Here is a 21,530-nt window from a genome sequence, read left to right on the forward strand (position 1 = left end):
AGGCAATGGGTAAAGGGAGGGAATGGATAACCAGGAAGCTAGGTAATTCCACTTGACCGAGAAAGGGAAGTGCCCAACCCAACTTGGAAGATATGGAAGAGTCTTGAGGTTCAGTCCTCTGCCCACATAATGGAGGAATGGTACATGAGATGGACTACAGAATAACTGGCAAAAGTCAGCATGGGAAGGGTTGTCAGTTCTGAAATTCTCACTTATTGCTTGTTGTATCTGGGGTGGGGGTGGGAAATAAAGGGTTTTGATTTCTGAGGAATTAGAGAAAATCTCTGTGTCCTAGCAGTTTAAAAGGAAGATCAACTATTTTTTGAGTTTTTGACTGGGAAGGGTCCCTTTCATTGTGGCTGATCAAGGTTCATCTATTCCACGTGGAAACCCTATGATCTCATATTGGGAATCTGGCTTTCTCTCTCCAGCCCCCTTGCCCCAGACGCTTCCACCAGAGGCTTTCCCTCCTCCCTACAATCCCTGGCACCAAAGAATGTGAACTGAGTCCATGGAGGTGAGTGATGCTGTTGCCCTCTCCCGGAGCACTCTCATCATCCTTTGCCCTCATGGGACCCATTCCGCCTGGGGCAGGAAAAAGTTGAGGGTTGGGGGGGGTGTGTGTGGAGACGGTAGTTGGTTGTTTGTCTGGGGGAAGTCAGTTACTTTCCTTCTTTAATCCCTACCACTCACTTTTCCCCTTGGGGCTCTGCTGTCCCTTGATCCTCCCTTTTCCCGCCCCCGTAGTTCTTATCTTCCGGTTCCCCACTTCCCTCTTCCTTGTATCCTCTCTTGACCCGACTCCTCCGCTCCTGTCTTGGCAGGGCTCACGTCCTCGCTCCCCGGGCGGCCCCCTAGCCCTGCCAGCCTTCGACGGCGAGCTGGACCTGCAGCGTTACTCCAACGGGCCGGGCGTAAGCGGGGGGCCGGCGGGAATGGGAGCAGCCGGCTGGCCTGAGAGCCGGGGGAGCGGGCGGCGCTTCCCGTGTCCAGTATGCGGGAAGCGCTTTCGCTTCAATTCGATCCTGGCGCTGCATCTGCGGGCCCACCCGGGCGCCCAGCCCTTCCAATGCCCGCACTGCGGTCACCGCACGGCTCAGAGGGCCCTGCTGCGCTTGCACTTGCGCACGCACCAGCCGGAGCGCCCGCGCAGCCCCGCGGCGCGCTTGCTGTTGGAGCTGGAGGAGCGCGCCCTATTGAGGGAGGCCCGGCTGGGCAGTGCGTCCGGAGTGCCCCTGCAACCCACGCCCTCTGCAGAGCTCCCCGCCACGGCACCGGCTCCGGCTCCGGCCCCAGCCCCGGCCCCAACACTACCTGCCTTCCGTTGTCCCTTCTGCAAAGGCAAGTTCCGCACGGCCGCGGAGCGTGAACGCCACCTGCACATCCTCCACCGGCCTTGGAAATGCAACCTGTGCAGCTTCGGGTCCAGCCAGGAGGAGGAGCTGCTGCGCCACAGCCTGACAGCTCATGGCAATCCCGAGCGCTCCCTAGCGGCCGCCTCGGCTGCGCCTCAGCCCATGCCCGTGCCCCTGCCCCCGCCGCAGCCAGAATCTGAGTCCGCCCCAGAGCTTGAACCCGCGCCCGAGCCGGAGCCTGCCCCAGCTCCAGCCACTGCTCCCGAGGAGCCTCCTGCGCCCCCGGAGTTCCGTTGCCAAGTCTGCGGCCAGAGTTTCACCCAGTCCTGGTTCCTCAAAGGCCACATGCGCAAGCATAAGGCTTCCTTCGACCACGCGTGCCCCGTCTGTGGCCGCTGCTTCAAGGAACCCTGGTTCCTCAAAAACCACATGAAGGTGCACGCTAGCAAGCTGGGGACCCTGCGTGCGCCCGGGCCAGGCTCGGCCCCTCCTCGGGCCCCTCCCCCCGCTGACCTGGGCTTGCTGGCTTACGAGCCCCTGGGCCCTGCGCTGCTGTTGGCCCCAGCGCCACCACAGGGGGATCGGTCTGAGCCCCCCGGCCTGCTGGGCTACCTGAGCTTGAGAGCTGGGAAAGCCAGGCCCAATGGGGAGGGCACTGAGACCGGGGGTGCTGGTCGGGGCTTCGGGGGATTTCGGCCGCTCCCGGCCCGGGACCGCCGTCCCCGTCTGGAGGAGCCAGATGAAGAGGAGGAGGATGTGGTGGTGGAAGCAGAGGAGGACAGCTGGACTCGGAGCAGGGCCCTTGGCACGTTGGCTTCACTTCATAGACGGCCAGGGGAGGGTCCAGGTCATACTGCCCCTGCTGCAGGGGGCCAACCCCGACCTGCAGCCTCCCAGGGTAAGTATATAGCTAGGGAGCCATCTAACACTTGTTGGCGGGAGCCGTCTGTCTTAGATGAAATCTTGTTCTCCTTTTCTCTTGCTGCATTTGGAGACCTTCATTTTCGCTGTATTTCCCCTTACTCCCATTCCTGGTAGTATCAGTCTTATTTTTTCCCTTCTCCCCCGCTGCTCCCTATTTCCCTCCCACTCCTTTCCATTCTAGTCTTGTGGAAACCCACTTCGCAGCTTGGAGGGAGAGTAGGGAGGATGCAGCTGGGATCTTAACTCGACTCCTTAACATTTGTTGCAGAAGAGAACGGGCTGTTGGTAGGGGGAACACGGCCCGAAGGGGGCAGGGGAGCCTCGGGCAAGGACTGCCCCTTCTGTGGGAAATCCTTCCGTTCTGCACACCACCTCAAAGTGCATCTGCGGGTGCATACAGGTGAGATGGGGTGGGGGGAAAGCATCTCAGAGGGCTTCCAAGGGTTGGAAATGATTTAGGTATTGAGAAAGAAGAGGAAAGCATGTGGGTTTGGGAGGATGAGGTAAATCTCCTCCGGATCTGGAAATATATTTATGAGGGTGCACAGGTTTTTAGGAAGACCTTCAGTAATGGGTGGGGGTCACTGGTTTGGGGGCAGCCTTTAGTCGTGACCTTAAGCCTTAGAACTCGGAGGTGGCCCCTCCATTTTCTGACCTGCAAGTCTGTGAAGGGGGAAGGTAGTTAAGGAAAGGATGAAGAACTCCCATGAGCCCTGCCCTCCCAAACTGAATTTTCTACTCTGCAGGTGAGCGCCCATACAAGTGTCCCCATTGTGATTACGCGGGTACCCAGTCGGGCTCCCTCAAATATCATCTGCAGCGCCACCATCGAGAGCAAAGGAGCGGGGCAGGACCAGGGCCGCCCCCGGAGCCGCCACCCCCACCACAGCGGGGTTCAGCTCCATCCCAAGGAGCTAAATCCAATCCTGCGCCTCCAACCTGGGCCGAGGGCGCCATGGGCTCCCGCCTCCCTTCCAGCGCCACTGCCCCCTCCCGTCGTAAGCCTGTCAGCCCCGGGAGGACCCTGCGCAATGGGCGAGGAGGCGAAGCTGAGCCTCTGGACCTGTCCCTGCGGGCGGGGACCGGAGGTGAGGCCGGGGCCGGGGGCTCCCTGCACCGCTGCCTCTTCTGTCCTTTTGCCACTGGAGCTCCCGAGCTCATGGCTTTGCATCTGCAAGTGCATCACAGCCGCCGGGCTCGGGGTCGAAGGCCACCCCAATCCGCCCCTTCCCCTCCCTCTTCGGCTTGCGTCCTGTCAGGGGAGTTGACCCCCAGCCCTCCGCAGGATGGGGATGGGAGCCCGGGGCTGTCCCGATCGGGAGAGGCGGCAGGGGCTGGGGTGGGCGGTCAGGAGCGGTAGGGAGCCCACTTAGGGGTAGGTAGCGTAGAAAGAGCGCTCGCCTTGAGGGAGCGGGAAATCACTAGAGGTAGTTGGGTAGGGCAGCCAGCAGGGGGCAGCTCGGGACCCACATCCAGTCCTCAGGCAGGTCTGGGCAGAGCCTGGAGAAGTCAGCCTGGGATGGGTGGGTTGGAGGGCGTTGTCCACCCTGACCTGGGGAGAGTCACAGTGCCTTAGAGTGGCGGAGGTGGGGGGCAGAGAGCAGAGTCCTAGGGCGGGAAAGGGGGCCGTTAGAGAGGGCCACCCCACCAGTCCTTGCTGGTCCATAGCCGTGAGAGTTTATTTTTGTATGAGGGGGACCGTCCCACCCTCCTCCTGTCCCTAGCAGGGGTCCTGTAGACGTTGCTATTTTTGGTACGATCCGGAAGAGCCGGTTTTCCCCAATAAACAGGTGTCTTAAGGCACTAGGCACTGTGTCCTTTTGTTGGCCTATGTCTTGTTCTTCTTTGTCAGTCAACTCCATAAGACAGGCGGCTTCCTCAGACGTTGTGGGGTGGGACCCAGAGCTCCCCACAAGCAGAGGGGGGCTCCCCACAGAGGTGGGTGGGGAGAACAGATGGAAGAGGAGGCTGCTTCTCACCCTCTGCAGCCTCCCTGACTGTGGTCTGTTAGGAGTTCAGAGTAGGTGAACGGGAGGCACCTGGGGAGCCTGGGTTTTTATATCAACAGCTTTTGACTTGGTGAAGTGTGGATGGCACCGATTATTGAAATCATTCCAAAGAGTTGTGATATCTTCCTTGTGGGAGATGGTAGTCATTAGTAAGTGGGTACTTCATGAGTTGCAAGTGATTCTATTGTGTATGTGTGTGTGTATATATATGTAGTTGCTGGGTGTCTAATCTCATGATGAACCTCCCCAAATTTAGATGGCCTCATTTAGATACATAGTTAGTCATAGAAGCAAAGCGTTGGTCATAGATTTAGACTAGAGGTCATGTAGTTCAAATTCTTCATTTTACAGAGTAGAGGAATAAGGCCCTAGAAGGATAAATGGACTTGCCCTAGGTCACATAAAAGGCCTTTTTACTTAAAGAAAGTTTTTTTATCCATTCTGGCTATGGTACTAGTTCTGGGGTAAGGTCTAAATTAAAGTGTTGTCTCAGTCACTCTAGGGGACTAAGAAGATGACTGCTTCCAGGAGATGATTCCAGTAAATATATTTAATATGGCAATAGTAATTATAATAACAGTAATTACATAGAAGACATCTTCAGGTTCCCCAAACCCTCCATCCCACCACAATTTGCATAGTTCTGTCTCCTCTGATGGTCCAGTTCCCAGAATACTCCAGTTTGCCTGGCAGAGATGAATTCCTTTAGGGAGGAGTAAGATGGTGGAAGAAAAATGAAGGTGTGGACGGAGAGTACTGGGAGTGACCCCCCTGGGCATGTGCAATGATGTATTTCCTAGGAAATGATGAGTTAGGATTGGGGAAGAAAGGGAAAAGGGAGGATTTCTTCTATTGCAGGATTTCAGTGGTGAGTGAAGATACGGTCCCTTGGGGTCCTGTGGGCAAAGGCACCAAGCTAGGAAGAGGCAGGAGTGAGGGAGGCAGTATAATAATGCACTGATCCCTTAACCCCTTTCCCCTAGAAAATAAAATGAAAGGAAGTGGCATGACATTCTCTTATGCCTCTACCCCAAACCCATCATGTGCTTCAAAGGTGGTGCTCCTGTTGAGTTGCTACTCTGTAAGAGATAAGAGTAAAAAGAATTGAGTTGAGGAAGAATGGCCTCCTAGAAACTAGAAGGGGGAAGCAAGTGTGAAAGTGGTGGGTGAAAGATATGATGACTCACCCCAGAGCTCCAGAGTCACAGAGGGGTGGTGGGATCACTTGGGGCTCGAGAATGGCTCTGAGGAAAGAGAAACTACAGTGAGCTAGAAGGATAACATCTCTTTTTTCTTGTTCCCCACCAACCCTGTACCTTTAATAATAATATTAGCTTACTTTTAATACAGTTATTTATGGCTATAGAAACCTTCCTGTACGGGATCTAAATGGATCCTCACAATATCTCTTTGAAGTAGTTAGATGTTACCACTCCCATTTTATAAATGAAGAAACTGAGGCTCACAGAGAATTAAGCATTGCCTAAGGTTTCACCTGGTAAATGGGCATCCAGACCACCTCTGAGAGCTAGCCCCGTCTTCACCATAGTGCTACTTCTAACTAGAAGTCTGGTAATTATTCTGCTACACCAGAGGTGCCTCCCTAATGTTTCTGAATTTTGTCACTTTAGCTCTATCCCTAGCCTCTCATCTCCTTTTCCCTTCCACCCTTATTAAAGTGCTCTCCAGTGTCCTATGGAGGTCTGGTTAGGATATTTCCATCCCTGGCTTAAATTGGGAAGGGCACCATTCCTGATGAACGGACTATACAAACGGGAGAAGTCATAAAATAAGCAGAGCTTGTGCCCAGGCCTGGCCTCATTATAGGAACTTACCGGACGGCCAAACCCCAAGATCCCAACACTTGGCGTGATAGGGGTGCTGTTCCCAAGGCTGGGGGGCTGCAGGCTGGGACTGCTCCTTGCTCCTGGGGACACTTCTCCAGAAGAGTCAGGTGATTCGGGTGCTGGAGGGGAAGCTGGGATGAGAGCAGTGTATAGAACCCCTCCAGATTACCTTAAGCAACCAGGCTGCAGGAGTATAGAGGAAAAACTCCCTAGCAACAGGAAGCTGTGAGTCACCATAGCAACCCCGTTGCAGGGGAACCCCCCCCAGTAAGAGGCAGGAAATTGTCAGCAGCATCATTTGAGCAACCAGGGAAGAAGCGACAGGAAGCTGTAAGTATTGCCATGGTGAACCAGGAGGACACAACAGGAAGCTGAGGCAGTTTCCATAGCGACCCAGGGAGAGCTAGAGAGAGGGGCATAGAGGAAATGCTCCTTAAAAACAGCCTGCTATAAGCACTGCCCTAGCAATGGGGTAGGAGGTGCTTCAGGATTGGAAAGGAGTACAGAATCATTGTGGCAACAAGGCTACTTGGCTGAACAGACCAGTTAAAGGCAACTCCAAGCATTGCCGTGGTGACCTAGCTGTTAGGAGCATCCAGGTAGGGGCATCACCAGGGTGCAGGGCCACTGCCACACATGGTGCCTCACCCAGGGAGATCTGCTTGATGTCCAGGTCCCAGGCCTCCTCCTCGACGCGGGCGGGCAGGGAGCAGGCTCCCGGGGAGAGACAGGGTAGGGAGGGGCCAGCATGCTCAAAAGAAGAGACAGCCACGGAGGCCCGGGTTCGGGCAGCTGTAGAAAGTGGGGTGTGTGGGAGGGAGGGGCAGATGTGGTGGGAAAGCTCTTCTATCTCCCCATACTCTACCTTGGGCCCTTGGAATGTCCCCTAATCCTAAAATTCCTAGAAAGAGTTTTCCACTCCTCTTTATCCCTACTTAGCAACCAGCCCCCATCCTCAAATATCACCCTCATCTTTAAGTTTCTGACCACTTCTCCGGGAGGGGTGGGGTGGGGAATACTTTCCATGCCATTCCCCTCACCTCTCCCTGTGAGCAGGGCACTCAGGGTCCTCTCCCCAAGGGCTTTGATGTCCAAAAAAGGTTTGTTTCCAATACCCATGGATACCATCTGTTGCACTCGAAGCTCTGGGGAAACAGAGACATTGTCACCTCCCGCTCCCTTCTCACCTCTGCTCCAACTTGAACACCAGCCTTTTGCCCACCCCATTTTTTTGCTTCTTCACCACTACCCCTTCTTTGGGCTGCTCAAACTCCACAGCTCTTTTCTTGTACCCTTGTTGTGGGCTGCTTGTCTCCAGAGCAGCTGGGCAATAGAACTTGTCCACTTGTGTTTGATCTCAGATGAGGGGGCCTGAAGGGTGTATGCTTCCCGGGAACGTCGTCTTCGGAACCATAGCTCAAAACAGAGCCCACTGTCCCCAATGTTCTCAGTCAGCCCCATGTCGGCAGTCTGAGAGAAAAAAAAGGAGAGGGGTACAGAATGAATAAATGAGCAAGTGGTGGACCTCATCCTAACCAGACCCCCAATACAGAGTAAGAATAAATACTGGAGCCATAGGAAATGATTCTAGATCTATTTATCCAGATTTTGGAGCAAAACTATTGGTTGGAGAAAAGAGGAATCCTGTAGCACCTGAGACCAAAGTGGCTTCAGGAGGGAAAGTCTTTTAGGTCACTTCCTTTGGCTGTCTTCTCTGGTTAAGAAGTATTTATTTTGGCCCCTCAGTTCCCTTCCTCTGCTTCCACTTCAAACTTAGTGCCCATGTATTCTAAATCTGAGGTATTAAACTCACAGCTGACAAAACAGAGTGCAGCCAAACTAGGTTAAAATTTAATTGGGAAATGTTTGACAAAATAAATAAAAATACAATATGACCTAGATAATGTTAATTTGAAGTTTTCTAAGTCAAAATGTACCCTGCAGAGATACCTTTCTATTTGAGTTTGACCCCACTGTTCTAGAACACATTCTGTGACTCCCATTCTATCCCTGGATTGTCTGTTGGTGGCTATTCTTCCAGAAAAGATGAAATCTCAAGAGCTTGGTTCATGACACGAGAACTTAAGACCATGACCCAGTGGCTGACTCCAGGTTGAGGCCTGTTTATAGTTTATCCAAGTCTTAGGGTGAGGTTCTAGAGCCCTCTGAATATCCTTAGAAAGAAGGAAGCCCCCATGGTGATGTACCTTGAAGGCCTGCTTGTAAACAAAAACTTCAGATCCACCCTCTGGGCTCTTGAGTTTGCTGAAAAGGAGGAGATGTTCAAAGAGGAAGACATGGCGAAGACATTTTCTCCTCCCACAGAAGACGGTGAATGGATCCCGGTGCAATAGTTGCCCTTGCTCCTTTAGATCCACCTGATGAAGGGCAAGAGGGAAAGGTTGGTTTATTCTAGATTCTAGCTCAAGATCTGATGACCCTTTGACTCCTTATTCCTTCTACTTGACTTTCCAATTCCATGCCTTTTCTCCAGTTGCCTTACTGGCTCTGCTTTACTTAGTTCCATCCTAAATGTCCATTCTATTTGCTTTCTTCCCTTTTTTTTCTCTAGTTGGAGATGAAGGTTAGTTGGCCTTGCAGGAAGAAGCAGGAAATGGAATTTGCAGGAAAGAGTAGGGAAACAGAAGCAGGATGAATTGGAATCTTGGGGAGGTATTTTTTTCCCCTTTTGGCATGATGTTAGGTTCTTCTGGTGAAGCATAGGAAGCAGTGAAGCTTTTGGCTTAGAATTCCCAAACTTGGGGTTCAGAGCTGCTTGGGAAATTCATAGATTTATGTGTTTCTACAGACAATGTTCCATCCCAGCCTTGGGGGAGGAAGGGATGCCATACTCTAAATTGCAAGTTGTAATCTCCAAGGGATGCCATTGCATTCTGAGAACTCTAGCATTCTAAATGGCTGTTCTCATAAAAAAAGGAACAAAGAACTGGAAGGAGATGTTCCCCAGGGGAGAGGACAGGGTTGAAATTGTGGTAGAACTTGATCTCAGGATGGAGAAAAGAGAAAAAGGGAGAGGGGAAACAATATGCATTCAGGGTACATCTAAGGTAGGGCTAGTAGAGAAGATGGGGAAAAGGCATGGATTTTTTTGGAAAGTCAAATATGAAGGGACAAGAAAGGTCATGGGATTTTGAGCTAGGAGAGGCCTTAGAAATGGTTCCAGTCTAATCCTTTCATCTTAAAGATGAAGAAATCGGGAATTAAAAGGGATGACTTGGCTAAGGTCAACTAGCTAGCTAGCAACCCAACATCTATCTTGGGGGTAGTGGTGTCAAGAGATTGGAGTGTTTAGGGTTGGTCAGCTTTACCTCACAGCCACGTACAGCCTCGACAGCCAACAGATCTCGGCCTCTGTCCTCTTGGTCCCTTAGCAGCTGCAGGGCAGCCGCCAGAGCTTGGCGTTCAGAACTTGGCTCAGTCCCGGTTTCTTTCAGCAGCTCCTCCAAGAGTTTCCCATATCGAGCTAACTGTTCCAGAGGTTGCTGTAGGATCCGGGGCAGGTAGGGGCCGCCTTCTGTGGAGCCCTTGGGTGGGGAGAAGACACAAGTGGTTCATAGTGAGGGTTTGAGGCATGCATTCAATGAGCACATGGCAGTTATGTTCTGGAGAGCTGAGGGGTACCACTGGAGGGCAACCTGCATGGACCAGAGGACCCCACAGCCCTCAGGGAGTGGAATGCCCTGCAGGAAGGTTAGGGAGAGAGGACACGTAGATTATTTCACCCTCTATGATCTGAGGAGAGAAGGACGAGAAATGGAATGAATGATAAAAGTCATCTACTATATTTCTACAACGTCTGCACTTTTTAAAGATGCTCCCATGTCTGTGATCTTATTTGATCCTGGCAACAGCTCTATAAGATAGGAATAGAGGGATTCTTCCTATATACTGAGATGAGGAAACAGACTAAGAGAAGTAGCTTATTTACTACCTCCACACATCCAGCTAACAAGGGCTAGAACACAGCTTTCCCTGCTTCTATCTGCCCAGTGCCAGCACCAGCCTTGTAGATTTATTTCATGCCTTAGATCGACTGGCATGAAAGCTTCTCCCTAGCTCCAGGCATCAGGCACGGCAGCGGCTCCAGTGCTGCTGGGCTGCCCAGTTCCATTGCCCTTTCTACCACGCCAGGTGACTTGGACAAGTGACTGGTGCTCTACACATCTATATACACTAGAAGGATTCCATTTTTCTTCCCACTCTAGGCCAAAGTGGTAGAGAATGAGAATGGTAGGGGCGCTCTGTACGTCTGGACCCCATTCCATGCTGTAAATGAAGGAGGGAGTCTCTTACTTTGTTAGGGGGGTTGAACGCAGCCAGGCCAGCTTCCAGTTTAAGCCGGTGTTTCAAATACTGAGCATACAAATTGAACTGGTCCCCCTGTATCAAAAGGAAAGTGGGTAATGTTGAACTGCCCTGCCTGCGTCAGGAGGAAAGTGGTTAATGGTAGCCCGTGAAGAACCCGGTGATGCAGAATGAGATGCTCTCTACTCGTGCCTATCCCAAAAGGAGCCAGGGAAGATCCAGAGAGAGGCACTTGGTCAAGAGAAAGGGACCAACTTTGTGGGGAGAATCTCCACAAGATACAAATTCAGTGTCTCAGTGGAGACTCTAGAAAAGGATGAAGAAATAATTTGGAGGAGATATGAGAGTTATCCATAGAGGTTGAGGATGGGGAGTTTTGGAGGATGAGACATTGCTCAGAATGGTTTAGGGGGCTTGGGAGACAATAAATTTAGGGGCGATGAGGCTTATAGAAAAGGGCCAGGGGGAAGGGGCTCCCCGGGGATCACTTACATGTCTCAGGAAACAAGCTCCCACTCGAAGAGGGTGTGAAGTACAGCCCTGTAGCTCCCGGAGGAAATGCCCACGGTGGAAGTTTCTGAGGCGATCGCGGGCAGCCAGGGCTGCGGCCCAATCAGCTCGGAGGTCCGCCGTCAGCTCGGGTCCTGGCGTGGGCACCGGCTCCCCCAGCACCGTTACGTACTCCTGCTCACAAGAGATCAGCTCTGACACCAGCCGCTGCTGAGCGCTGTAAACAGAACAGGGGCTGTGAGTCCAGAGCATGAGGGAGTAGGGGCCCTGAGAGGGGGTGAGGGGAGTCCTTCCCTCCTTAGGGCTCCCTAATCTGGGCTACTCTCATTTCCCTGGGGCTGGGCTTCATCTACTAGCAAGGGGAAGAGAAAGGGTCTCGGGTGATCACAGGCCTCACCTGATGCTTCTTTTGCGCTCCATCCGAGGGGTGCCAACCCCCCAGGGCCCATCAGGGACTCCAGCTCGGCCTAGCAGTACGTGTTCCCTCGGGGAGCAGGTCCTGTCTACCACTTCGGTGCTGCTGACCTCGAGTCCCCGGATCAATACGGCTCTGGTGGTTCCAGGCCGTGGCTTGCCCTGGGCCTCAGGAGCAAGTTCTGGGGTCTCTTCCTCACTGTCTTCCCCACAGGGTGCCAGAGAACAGTGAGAAGGAGCCGGTCGGGGCCCAGGGCTATTGGGGAGCAGCAAAGAGCAGAGACTTCGGGACGGGCTGAGCGGGCCCTGTCTGCCTCCTCCGCTGCTTGTGCTGTCAGCCCGACGCCGGCATCGGCCTTGTGGACTTGTTTCATCTCCCAGAAACTCTTGAACCCTCCTCTCCAGTTCCAGGCATCGGGCATGGCAGCGGCCCCACTCTCGGAGTGCCGCCGGGCTGCCCAGTTCCAGGGCCAGCGCCCGCATTTCTTGGAAGGTGCCTGCACTAGGCACGGGGGCCAAGGCTGCTAGGACAGCCTCCCTACCTGGTCCCGTGCTTGCTAATTTTGCTGTTCCCTCGTCCACCCACTCATGCGCCTGTAAGGATAATGGGAGAGACATAGGAGAGGAGGAGCCAATGAGAGACAGAGAAATAGGGATGGGAGGTTAGGCTCTTGTCCTTACAACTGTTTATTTCTTCTTGTAAAGTCCCTCCACATCCACCCAATGTCTCCAGGGTGAGGCCCACAAAGATATAAAGAAAATGAATAGCTTCTACTTACATAGAATTTTGGGGTTTACAAAATGTTTTATATGCATCATCTGATTTGGATACACTATCTCAGAGAGGCAGGAAGAGATAGTAGAAGGAATACTGTCTTGAAAAATTAGGAGATTTGGGTTCAAATCCCTCCTTCAACACTTGCTACCCTGGGTGATCAGTGGCAAGTCACTCGATTTCTTTGATTCCTTGTCTTTAAAATGGGGGAAATACTAATTGCCGAATAGGTCTGCTTTGAGAAAAAAAAAAGCACCACAAAACCGTAAGACTATAAAAGTAGGAACTGAAATTCTCCTGTTTGATAGAGCCAACACTTCTATAAGGCAGGGATCGAAGAATTATTATCTCCATCTCTCCTCAGAGATGAAAGAGCTCCTTCACAGTGCATGTCAGAGGCAGGGCATGAAGTCAATCTTCTCTCTATTCTTGCTCCTTATCCACTGGATCCTTCTCAACCTATGAACATACCTGGATCTTCTCCATGTTTAAAATCCTACTGTCCCCTCAAGCTACCCCTAGGACTTTCCTTCCTAGCCGAACTAGTAGAAAACACTATCCATCACCATTAATAGGAGGCAGCTAGATGGCTCAGGGGCTAGAATGCTGGGCCTGGAGTCACGAAACCTGAGTTTAAAACCCTCCTCAGATACTTCCTAGCTGTGTGATCTTGGGCAAGTCATTTAACCTTTGTCTGAGAAAAGGATCCACTAGGGAAGGAAATGGCAAACCACTCCAGTAGCCTTGCCAAGAAAACTCCATGGATCGCTAAGCTATGGTCTTTAGGGTCCCAACTAAACATGTTGGACACAACTGAACAGCAACAAAAATCTAATAAGTTTCATCTTTCCTCTCATTTCTTAACCTCTCTCAACTCCCAATGGTTTTTTCTTAGGCTTCATTCTTCTTGACATTGTTTGGTACCACAAACTATCATTTCCTCTTAATTATTTTATCCTCCTTGAGTTTGGGTGAAACTGCTCATTGCTCCTTGTATCATGCCTCAGTCTCCTTTTCTGGATCATCCCCTCTCTTCCTGTGTATATATCCCAATGCTTTGTCTCAGATCTTTTCTTCTTTCTCTAACATCCTCTTTCTCGGTGACTTCATCAGCTCTCATGACTTCAATTATAATCTGTGCAGAAGATTTCCATTTCTATATATCCAGACTTCATCTCTCTGTTGGGCTTCAGTGCAATATCAAATGGCTACTGAACATCTCCGAATGGACATGCCATCAATATTTCAAACTCTTTGTGTCCAAAATGGAACACATTATCATTCTACCCAAATCTACTCATATTCCAAATTTCTCTCTTTTCTGCTGAGAGCGCCACTATCCTCACACCCATCCAGGATCATAACCTTGGAGTCATCCTAGATTCTTCACTCGCCCTCATACCTAACCAGATGTTCAATGCTGTTGATTATATCTCCATCTGCCTTCCTCTCTTCACTTAGATGACCACTACCCTAGCTCTGGCTCTCATGACTTCTTTTCCAAACTATTGTTGTTTTCTAATTGGTCTTCTAGCCTCCAGTCTCTCCCCTCTCCAATTCATAGCATCTGGCCCATAATAGGTGCTTAACAAATGCTTGCTGTTTCCTTGCTGTGTGACTCTGGGCAAGTCACTTACCCCCATTTGCCTGACCCTTTCCCTTCTGTCTAGGGTTCCTAAGATAAGAAGTAAGAGTTTAAAGTAAATAAATAAATGCTTGCTTGACTGACTGGCTCCACATTCTAATCAAATGGGCCTATCTTTTGTCTTGGAATTCATGCTAAGGTTTGGTTCCAGGGCAGAAAAGATGTAAGGGCTAGGCCATCGGATCTAAGGGACTTGACCAATGTCCCACAGCTAGGAAACAGCAAGTATTTATTAAGTCCCTATTACGTGCCAGGCACTATGAAGTGTCTGAGGACAGATTTGAACCCTGGACCTCTCTCATCTCCAGGCCTGGCTCTCTATCCTTGGAGCCATCTAGCTGCCCCTTTGTCTATTTAGCTTTACATCTCCAGTGCCTAGCAGCCTGGCACACAGTAGACACTTAATAAAAGCCCCGATGAGCCTAGGCTTTTTTGACCCACCGATCCAGCTCACTTTCCATTCTAAGAGTGGAAGGAACAATACCTGTTGAAAGAAACGGTGTAGCCGGAGAGCCCGATGGAGGCTGCTCTCTACTTGTTCCAGTCGCTGCTCAAAGTCATCCAGGGCCTGCTGGGTGGTTGGGTCCTCCTCCAGGGTCAAGGCCTCCCGAGCCTGGGCCAGCTGCTCCTTCAGAAGGTGAGCCCCAGGAGGGTCACTGCACCCAGTCTTTGCCCCAGCTCTTCAAGAGCTTTTTCTCTCTCCTCCTCCCCGAGACCTTCCCTTCTCCTTTGTCATCCCCTGTGTAGGTGCCTCAGTCAGCCCCACTCTTGCCTTACCTGGGCTTCAGTACTGAAGGCTTGGAAACGGATCTCTGTCTCCTGCAGGGCAGGGAGGGAGTCTCCAAGCTCAGTAAAGCTCATCAGCTGCTCTTCTCCGGGGCCAGAAAGCCACTGCAGCACCTGGGGGGAAGCAGGTTGAGGAGAGAAGGAACCAGTCAAAGAAAGAGCATGGAGTTTGCAAAGAACATAGGAGAAAAAAGGAAGCTGCTTGGGGAAGACAGGAGGACTGGGGCAGGCATGGGCATCCAGTTGGGTCTACAGTATGGCTGGAGATCTTGGATGTCTCCCTAATGTTCATTTCCCTCATCTTCAAAACGGGGATAATAATAATTCTATTTCAAGGGGTGCAAGAATCAAATGAGCTAAAAGAGATGAAAACATTTGAAAAGTATTATACAAAATCCCAAGGTTATGGAGAAGACTTGAGATAGCAGGCAGCAGGTGGCTCAGTGGATAGATAGCCAGGTCTAGAGCTGAGAGGTCCTGGGTTCAAATGTGACCTCAGATATTTCCTAGTTATGTGATCCTGGGCAAGTCACTTAACCTTACAGTTCTTCTGCCTTAGAATCAATATAGAGTATTGATTCTAAGATGGAAATTAAGGGTTTAAAAAAATCAAAATCCAATTTTTATAGTTTACTGATTTCTGAAGTGTGATGCTTACAGTGACAATTTAACCATCAATTCTCCCAGACTGACTTGAGCTGACTTTGGCATGTCCCTGGCTCAGCCATTCTGATTAGTGATGTGATTAGAAACGTGTATGTGGTAGTTCTGTTTTCCTTCTTACTTTGGGTAGAAGGAAGGGAGATTCATTGGCAAAGTTACCTGGGGCAAATCAATTAGCCTTCCTGGGCCTTAGTGTCTTCATTTGAAGTCACCTGAGAGAATCTCATTCTAAGACCTCTTCCAGCTTGAAATCTCTGTTTCTATGATTACGTGACAGTAAGAGCAGAACATAAGAACAACTAAATTTATAAAGCTATTGTATGTTAGACACTATGCTAAATATTTTATATTTTTATACATTTTATCTCATTTTGTCTCATTTTAGCCTCACAGCCACTCTGGGAGATAGGTACTATAATATTCTCCCTTTATAGAGGAGGAAACTGAAGTTAGGTGACTTCCCCAAGATCCCATATCTAGTGGGTATCAGAGGTCACATTTGAACTCAGGTCTTCCTGACTCCAAGCCCACCACTTAATCCAATGTGCCCCACAGCTGATCCACTAAAAAACCTGACATTCAAACAGGTTTACTGGGAAATTGCCAAGTAAACTTGAACTATGGGGTCCAGGTGGCATATTCCAAAGTCAGAATGGAGGCGTTTCAGTGATAGAAGGTGACAATCTCATATAGCATCGTGAAGGACCTGGCCACCGTGTCTCGAATCTCCCAACCAAAGTGGAACATGGCTTATTCTTGGCTAGGAAACTTTTGTCAAGAATTGGGAAGGAAACCTTATGTGTGTCTCCAGCTGGAATATACAGATTTCTTTATGACACACATACTTTCTTTTGTCTTAGAAATAAACCCCACAAAGCAAACTTCTGGTCTGAAGTAAGTGGCAGCTAGGGGTAATGGGCAAGAGGGAAATGAGTGCTAGGATATTCTTAAAGCAAACAAACAAAAAACGACACCTTCTGTCTTAGTATCAATTCTAAGGCAGAAGAGTGGCAAGAGCTAAGCAATTGGGGTTAAGTGACTTGTTTAGGGTCACCCAGCTAGGAAATATCTGAGACCAGATTGGAACCCAGGCCCTCCCTTCTTGAGAATGACTTGTTATTCACTAAGCCATCTTGCTGCCCCAGTGCTAGGATATTATTATTATTATTTTTTTTTTAAACTCTTACCTTTCATCTTGGAATCAATACTATGTATTGATTAAGTGACTTGTCCAGGGCCACACACCGAGGAAGTGTCTGAGGCCAGATTTGCACCCAGGACCTCCTGTCTCTAGGCCTGGCTCTCAATCCACCGAGCCACCCAGCTGCCCCCAGGATATTCTTAGAGCACACGTGTGACCATGCCATTCCTTTGCTCAGGAACCTCCCCATTGCCTTTAGGACAGTTTCTTAAAACTTTTTTTTTCCCATGGGTGCCTTTAGCAATTTAATAAAGCCCCACAGCATTGTGACTTGTTGCTTATATTCATAATCCAAGGAAATTTTTTCCATATTATTCATATTTGCAATAGAGTGATCGTTTAGAGTCTATATCCCCAATTCCAAGGAAATTTTTAATTTCAGTTAGAGGCTAGTGAAAATATAGATGTAATCCCCCCCCCCCCCATCCAAGTTCACAGACCCCTTATAACTGGTCCATAGACTCCTCTGGGGAGTCGATGGACCCCAGGGTGAGAACCCCGACCCTAAGTTCCACAATAAATGCTGCTGTTTGGCATTTAAAGCCTTTTGCAATCTGATCTGCACCGACCTTTCTAGGCGTATCACACAGGGCTCTTCTGTGAGTACTCTGTGGTCCAATGAAACTGGCTCCTTTTTGACCGTCACGGTGACACAGAACATCCCTGACCACTTGCCTTTGGGAGGCACTCAGTGCCTTTCGTGGACTCCCTCCTCCCCTTCACTTCTGAGCAACCCTAACTTGCTCACAGGTCAGCCCAGGGGCCACCGCTTCCAGGATTTGGCCTTTGCAGATTCTCCCTGTTCCCTCGGAAATTACTTTGTATTCACCCTCTAGTCTCTTCCTCGATGTCTTCTGTCTACCTAGGATTATGGACCTAGCGGCCGTCCGTCCGGCCTAGTTCTCTTTTCTATACTTATCGTGGACTCCCCTAGAACAGGGGTCGGCAACATATGGCTCTTTCTGCAGGAGCCACAAAGTCAATTTTTTCAGGCGCTGTTACAGGAGTGCACTGTGAGCACTGTACGGCTCTCATGAAATTACATTTTAAAAAATGTGGTGTTTGTGGCTCTCACGGCCAAAAAGGTTGCCGACTCCTGGCCTAGACGGTGAGCTCCTCGAGAGCAGCGACGGTGTTATTTTTGTTTTAGAATCCCACAAGGTAGCCCGTTGCCTGGCGCCTCGAAGGATCTTCACCGATCCTCGTTCATCGATGGATAGAACCAGGAATCCCAAACAGGGTGAGGAGCAGAAGGGGAACGTGGCGGTGTTAGGCCTCACAACACTGGAAACCAAGTCCAGTCAAGGCCCAGGAGAGCCATGGGGAAGGCGGAAGCCCTGGGGGTCAGAGGCAGAGTTTCCAGGTTTCCCATCAGCCTCCCAGCCAGGGAGGGTGGTTGGAGCTGGGAGGACTCGCCTGGAGGAGCTGGTGCTGCCTTCGCTGGTTCTCCTGCCTCTGTAGGTAGAGGTTGGACAGGCGCACGAGCTGGTGAATGGCTTCATCCACTTCCTGGTACAGAATGGCTGGGCCTGGACCCTCCAACCTGAGAGTGAAAGCGAGGACCACACTGCCTCTGAGCCCTCTTCAGTGAGGACCCTCTGCTTCCCAGGGAGGTGACTGCCGCCTCCAGCATCCCACCAGCCTTCTGTAATCCTCAGTCCATCCCTAGCCTCGTCCCCTGCCCTGGACCGGTCCCCCAGTGCTCACCGGCTGCTGTGGGCTGCTCGGAGCCTCATGAGAATGGCTCCTCCGTCCCTCTGCAGCTCTGCTAGCCGGGCATCCGCCAGCACCTTCCTCAGGGGATCCGGGGTTCCCACCTCCACCTGCAAAGGGGGGACTTCTGAAAAGACGCCGGTCTAGCCTCCTCTGTGTCCACCCCCGTCCTGTTTCTGGCTTCCCTTCCTCCCCATCTGCCCTTCTGCCCGAAGGTTCTCTTTCCTCTTCTCTTTTCCCTCAGTTCATACCTCTCCCTGAGGCTCCACAGCCCTCTCGAGCTCCTCCGTGGCCTCCCGGACAGAGCCCAGGACCTCACGGCACAGGTGGCACAGCCTCGCTACTTCCTGGAACACACACACCACACAAGGCACAGAAGGAACAGAGAAGGCAGACGGGGAGCGTTTGAGAGGAAGCGTCTAAGTCCCAAAATAGGGGAGCCCCATCCCAAGAAATATCCTCCACAGGGAGAATGGAAGTTCCTGAATATCAGAACGGGGGCAGCTGAGCATCTGAGCCAGACTTGATTTGGGTAGGAAGAAACTGAGGCACAAGGGGTGAGATAATTTGCCCAACGTCCCAAAGCCAGGGGGTGGCAGGGCAAGGTCTCAAACCCAGTCTTCCAGGTCCTTCTCCTAAAATGCTCCTCCTCTCTACCTATTCCAATCCCACCCATCGTTCAAGCCTTCCTCTGCCGAGGGGGAGTCCTCCCCAGGAGCTGTGGTGTACACGGCCCTTTTTGGGGGCAGGGGGAAAGGGCTGAGGACTACACTGATTTATTTATTTCATTCCAAGATATTTTATGTTCCCAATTACACATAACAACAGTTTTCAATATACACTTTCTGAAATTCTAAGATCCAAATGGTCTCCGTCCTTCCCTTTCCTCCCCTGTCTCAGAGAGGGTAAGCAATATGATCTGGCTTATGTCTGTATTATCATGCAAAACATATTTCCATATTGGTCATTTATACTCCATTTTTTAAACCATTAGTGTAGATCGCTCCACTGCTTAACCATTTGCATCACAAAGAGTCATAGAATTATGGAAATATTTGGCTTTGGGAGGGATCTTTGCGCATTTATACTAAGATAGGAGGTGAGGGTTTAAAAAAAAGGTAGGAACGGCAGGAGACAGCCTCCTTTCACTCTCTCGTAGTGCCTCCTACCATTCATACATTTTAAAAAACCTTTACCTTCTGTTTAGTATCGATTCTAAGACAGAAAAGCAGCGAGGGCTAAGCAATTGTGGTTAAGTGACTTGCCCAGGATCATACAGCTAGGAAATATCTGAGGTCAGATTGGAACCCATGCTTTCCTGACTCTAAGACCTGGCACTCTATTCACAGGACTACCTCACTATCCCTCTGTTCATACATTTTGGAACTTGGTATTTAATGCAGGAATTTAAACATAACTATTTTGTATACTTTTGAATTGTTTTTAGGGGCACATATATATATATATCTCCCCCAAATGTTATTATGTTTCTGAATGATAACAGCTCAGATTGATATACCCTTAAAGATTTTCAAAGCATTTTCGTCATAACAACTTGGTGAAGTAGACCATGCAAATATTATCCTCATTTTATAGTTGAAGAAACTAAAGCTCAGAAAATTCAAATAGCTTACTTAGGGTTGGTCCTACAGCTGGCAGAACCAGGATTTGAATCTCAATTGTCTGACTTCAAGACTAATTCTTTAGGGTAGCTGGGTGGCTCAGTGGATTGAGAGTCAGGCCCAGAGAGGGGAGGTCCTAGGTTCAAATGTGGCCTCAAGACCCCTCACTGTGTGACCCTGGGCAAGTCACTTAACCGACCCCCTCCACCCCCCCACCCCCACGTTGCTTAGCTCTTACTACTTTTCTGCCTTGGAACCAATACACAATACGGATTCTAAGATGGAAGGTAAGGTTAAAAAAAAAAAAAGGCTAAATTTTTTACTACACCATATTTGAGCTAATCAAGATCTTTGGATTTCTCTGAAACACCTTAGTTAAGGGGTTAAAAAATACTGTTGAACTGAAATGGAAGCACCATCTTTTATAATCTCGTGGCCTTGTGGCTCCTGGCTGCAGCCCATCTGGCTATCCTGGCTATGGGCTCGCAGTACCTTTCTTTGGCCAGGGAGGGGAGAAAGGTGATGTCACCTGGTGTGTTTCTGTCCAGCGCTGTGCAGAAGCGTCCCTGTTACCCCCCAGGTCTTTCTGTAGCTCTTCAGGCTTGGCTACAGTAGGTAGGTCACTTTCTGCTAGCAATTCAGCACTCTGTGGAAATGCTGGGATCAGGCGGAGTTCTGACCAGACAGAGAGCCAAGTAGGCTCCCGCGGGACCAAGCCATTTCTCTTCTTTTTCACCCACATGTAAAGTTTTAACAGACCATACCTGAAGCTCGTTGAGCTCAGTGGGAGACTCATTCTCCGTCAGAATCATCAGGCGCTGTATCACAGGGTGGTCTTTGGAATCCTAAGGAAAGAAGTAGATCAAGTCAAACCCTGGGAATCAGGGCATATTGAAGAGGCACGATGGCATTATAGGTCTAGAACAAGTACCTGAAGGTCATTTAGAACAGGAAGTAGTCCTGGGGGTAGTGAGGGAGCACCCCGGAGGTCTAGGAGGACCGACAACCCCAGCATCTTCAGGTCGGACCTAGGTGGGAAGGGAAGGTTCATAAGAGCTCATCCTGAGGTTAGGGCACCGTGGAGTCTGAGGCTCTGATTTAAGAGCTAACGGCACATGGGGAAAAGTCAGGTCCTTGCAGCTCGGGGAGACAGACTGTAAATAACCAGTATCTGGTGTGGGAAACTGGCTTCTAGGAGAAAGTGTCTTGAAGATCATGGAGTCAAGTTCCTGGAGGCTCTGGGAAGGTCAGTGTTCATAGTCCCTATGGTGAAGGAGTCAAAGTAATGAAAACTGAATCAGTGTCCTGTAGAGAACGTCAGGGTCCTAAGCATTCAGGAGGTTCACTGGGCCTAAAGTCAGGGGCTGTGGACAGGGTGGTGGGGCGTGCCACTGTCCTAGAAGTCATGAGGTCCTTATCTTAAGGAGCTCAAAACCTGGCCCAAATGTACCTGAGCAGTGAATGGAGGTAACAAAGAGCTGTCCTCATCTCTGCCTGTGTGGGTGGAGGCTCCTTAGGAGGGCATGGTGGAGTGATGGTCAGCAAGGCCCGGCCACTCTGGTCCACCCCACCTGTGGACATGAGGTGGCTTTGAAGAGGGATCAGGGAGGACAGCCTGATCAGGCTTTATACCCCTTGGTTCTCCCCAGAACAGAAATCAATATCTCTCTTTCTCTCTCTCTCTCTCTCTCTCTCTCTCTCTCTCTCTCTCTCTCTCTCTCTCTCTCTCTCTCTCTCTCT

At 50.4% G+C, this 21,530-nt stretch overlaps 2 protein-coding genes across 2 annotated transcripts; one reads left to right on the plus strand and one right to left on the minus strand.

Annotated features, from left to right (window-relative positions):
- Nucleotides 1-275: 275 nt before the first annotated feature.
- ZNF219 (zinc finger protein 219) lies at nucleotides 276-4,088 on the plus strand. Its single transcript, XM_044662302.1, has 4 exons — nucleotides 276-517; nucleotides 825-2,253; nucleotides 2,548-2,679; nucleotides 3,026-4,088. Exons 1-4 carry the CDS (start codon nucleotides 512-514, stop codon nucleotides 3,637-3,639), a joined length of 2,181 nt encoding a protein of 726 aa, XP_044518237.1. The 5' UTR covers nucleotides 276-511; the 3' UTR covers nucleotides 3,640-4,088.
- An 815-nt stretch (nucleotides 4,089-4,903) lies between these two features.
- Nucleotides 4,904-21,441, minus strand: ARHGEF40 (Rho guanine nucleotide exchange factor 40). The gene is made up of 20 exons (XM_044662303.1): nucleotides 21,241-21,441; nucleotides 20,722-20,818; nucleotides 20,555-20,635; nucleotides 20,320-20,436; nucleotides 18,420-18,515; nucleotides 18,163-18,278; nucleotides 17,872-17,998; nucleotides 14,583-14,705; nucleotides 14,290-14,433; nucleotides 11,369-11,979; nucleotides 10,954-11,188; nucleotides 10,450-10,536; nucleotides 9,465-9,680; nucleotides 8,343-8,513; nucleotides 7,428-7,605; nucleotides 7,176-7,280; nucleotides 6,784-6,927; nucleotides 6,124-6,254; nucleotides 5,476-5,532; nucleotides 4,904-5,367 (listed from the first exon to the last, which is right to left on the minus strand). The coding sequence occupies exons 1-19, from the start codon at nucleotides 21,369-21,371 to the stop codon at nucleotides 5,491-5,493; spliced, it is 2,952 nt and encodes a 983-aa protein (XP_044518238.1). The 5' UTR covers nucleotides 21,372-21,441; the 3' UTR covers nucleotides 4,904-5,367; nucleotides 5,476-5,490.
- Between the last annotated feature and the right edge of the window lie 89 nt (nucleotides 21,442-21,530).

This window comes from Gracilinanus agilis, chromosome 2 (genome assembly GCF_016433145.1).
Source record: "Gracilinanus agilis isolate LMUSP501 chromosome 2, AgileGrace, whole genome shotgun sequence".
In the NCBI taxonomy this organism is placed as follows: domain Eukaryota; kingdom Metazoa; phylum Chordata; class Mammalia; order Didelphimorphia; family Didelphidae; genus Gracilinanus; species Gracilinanus agilis.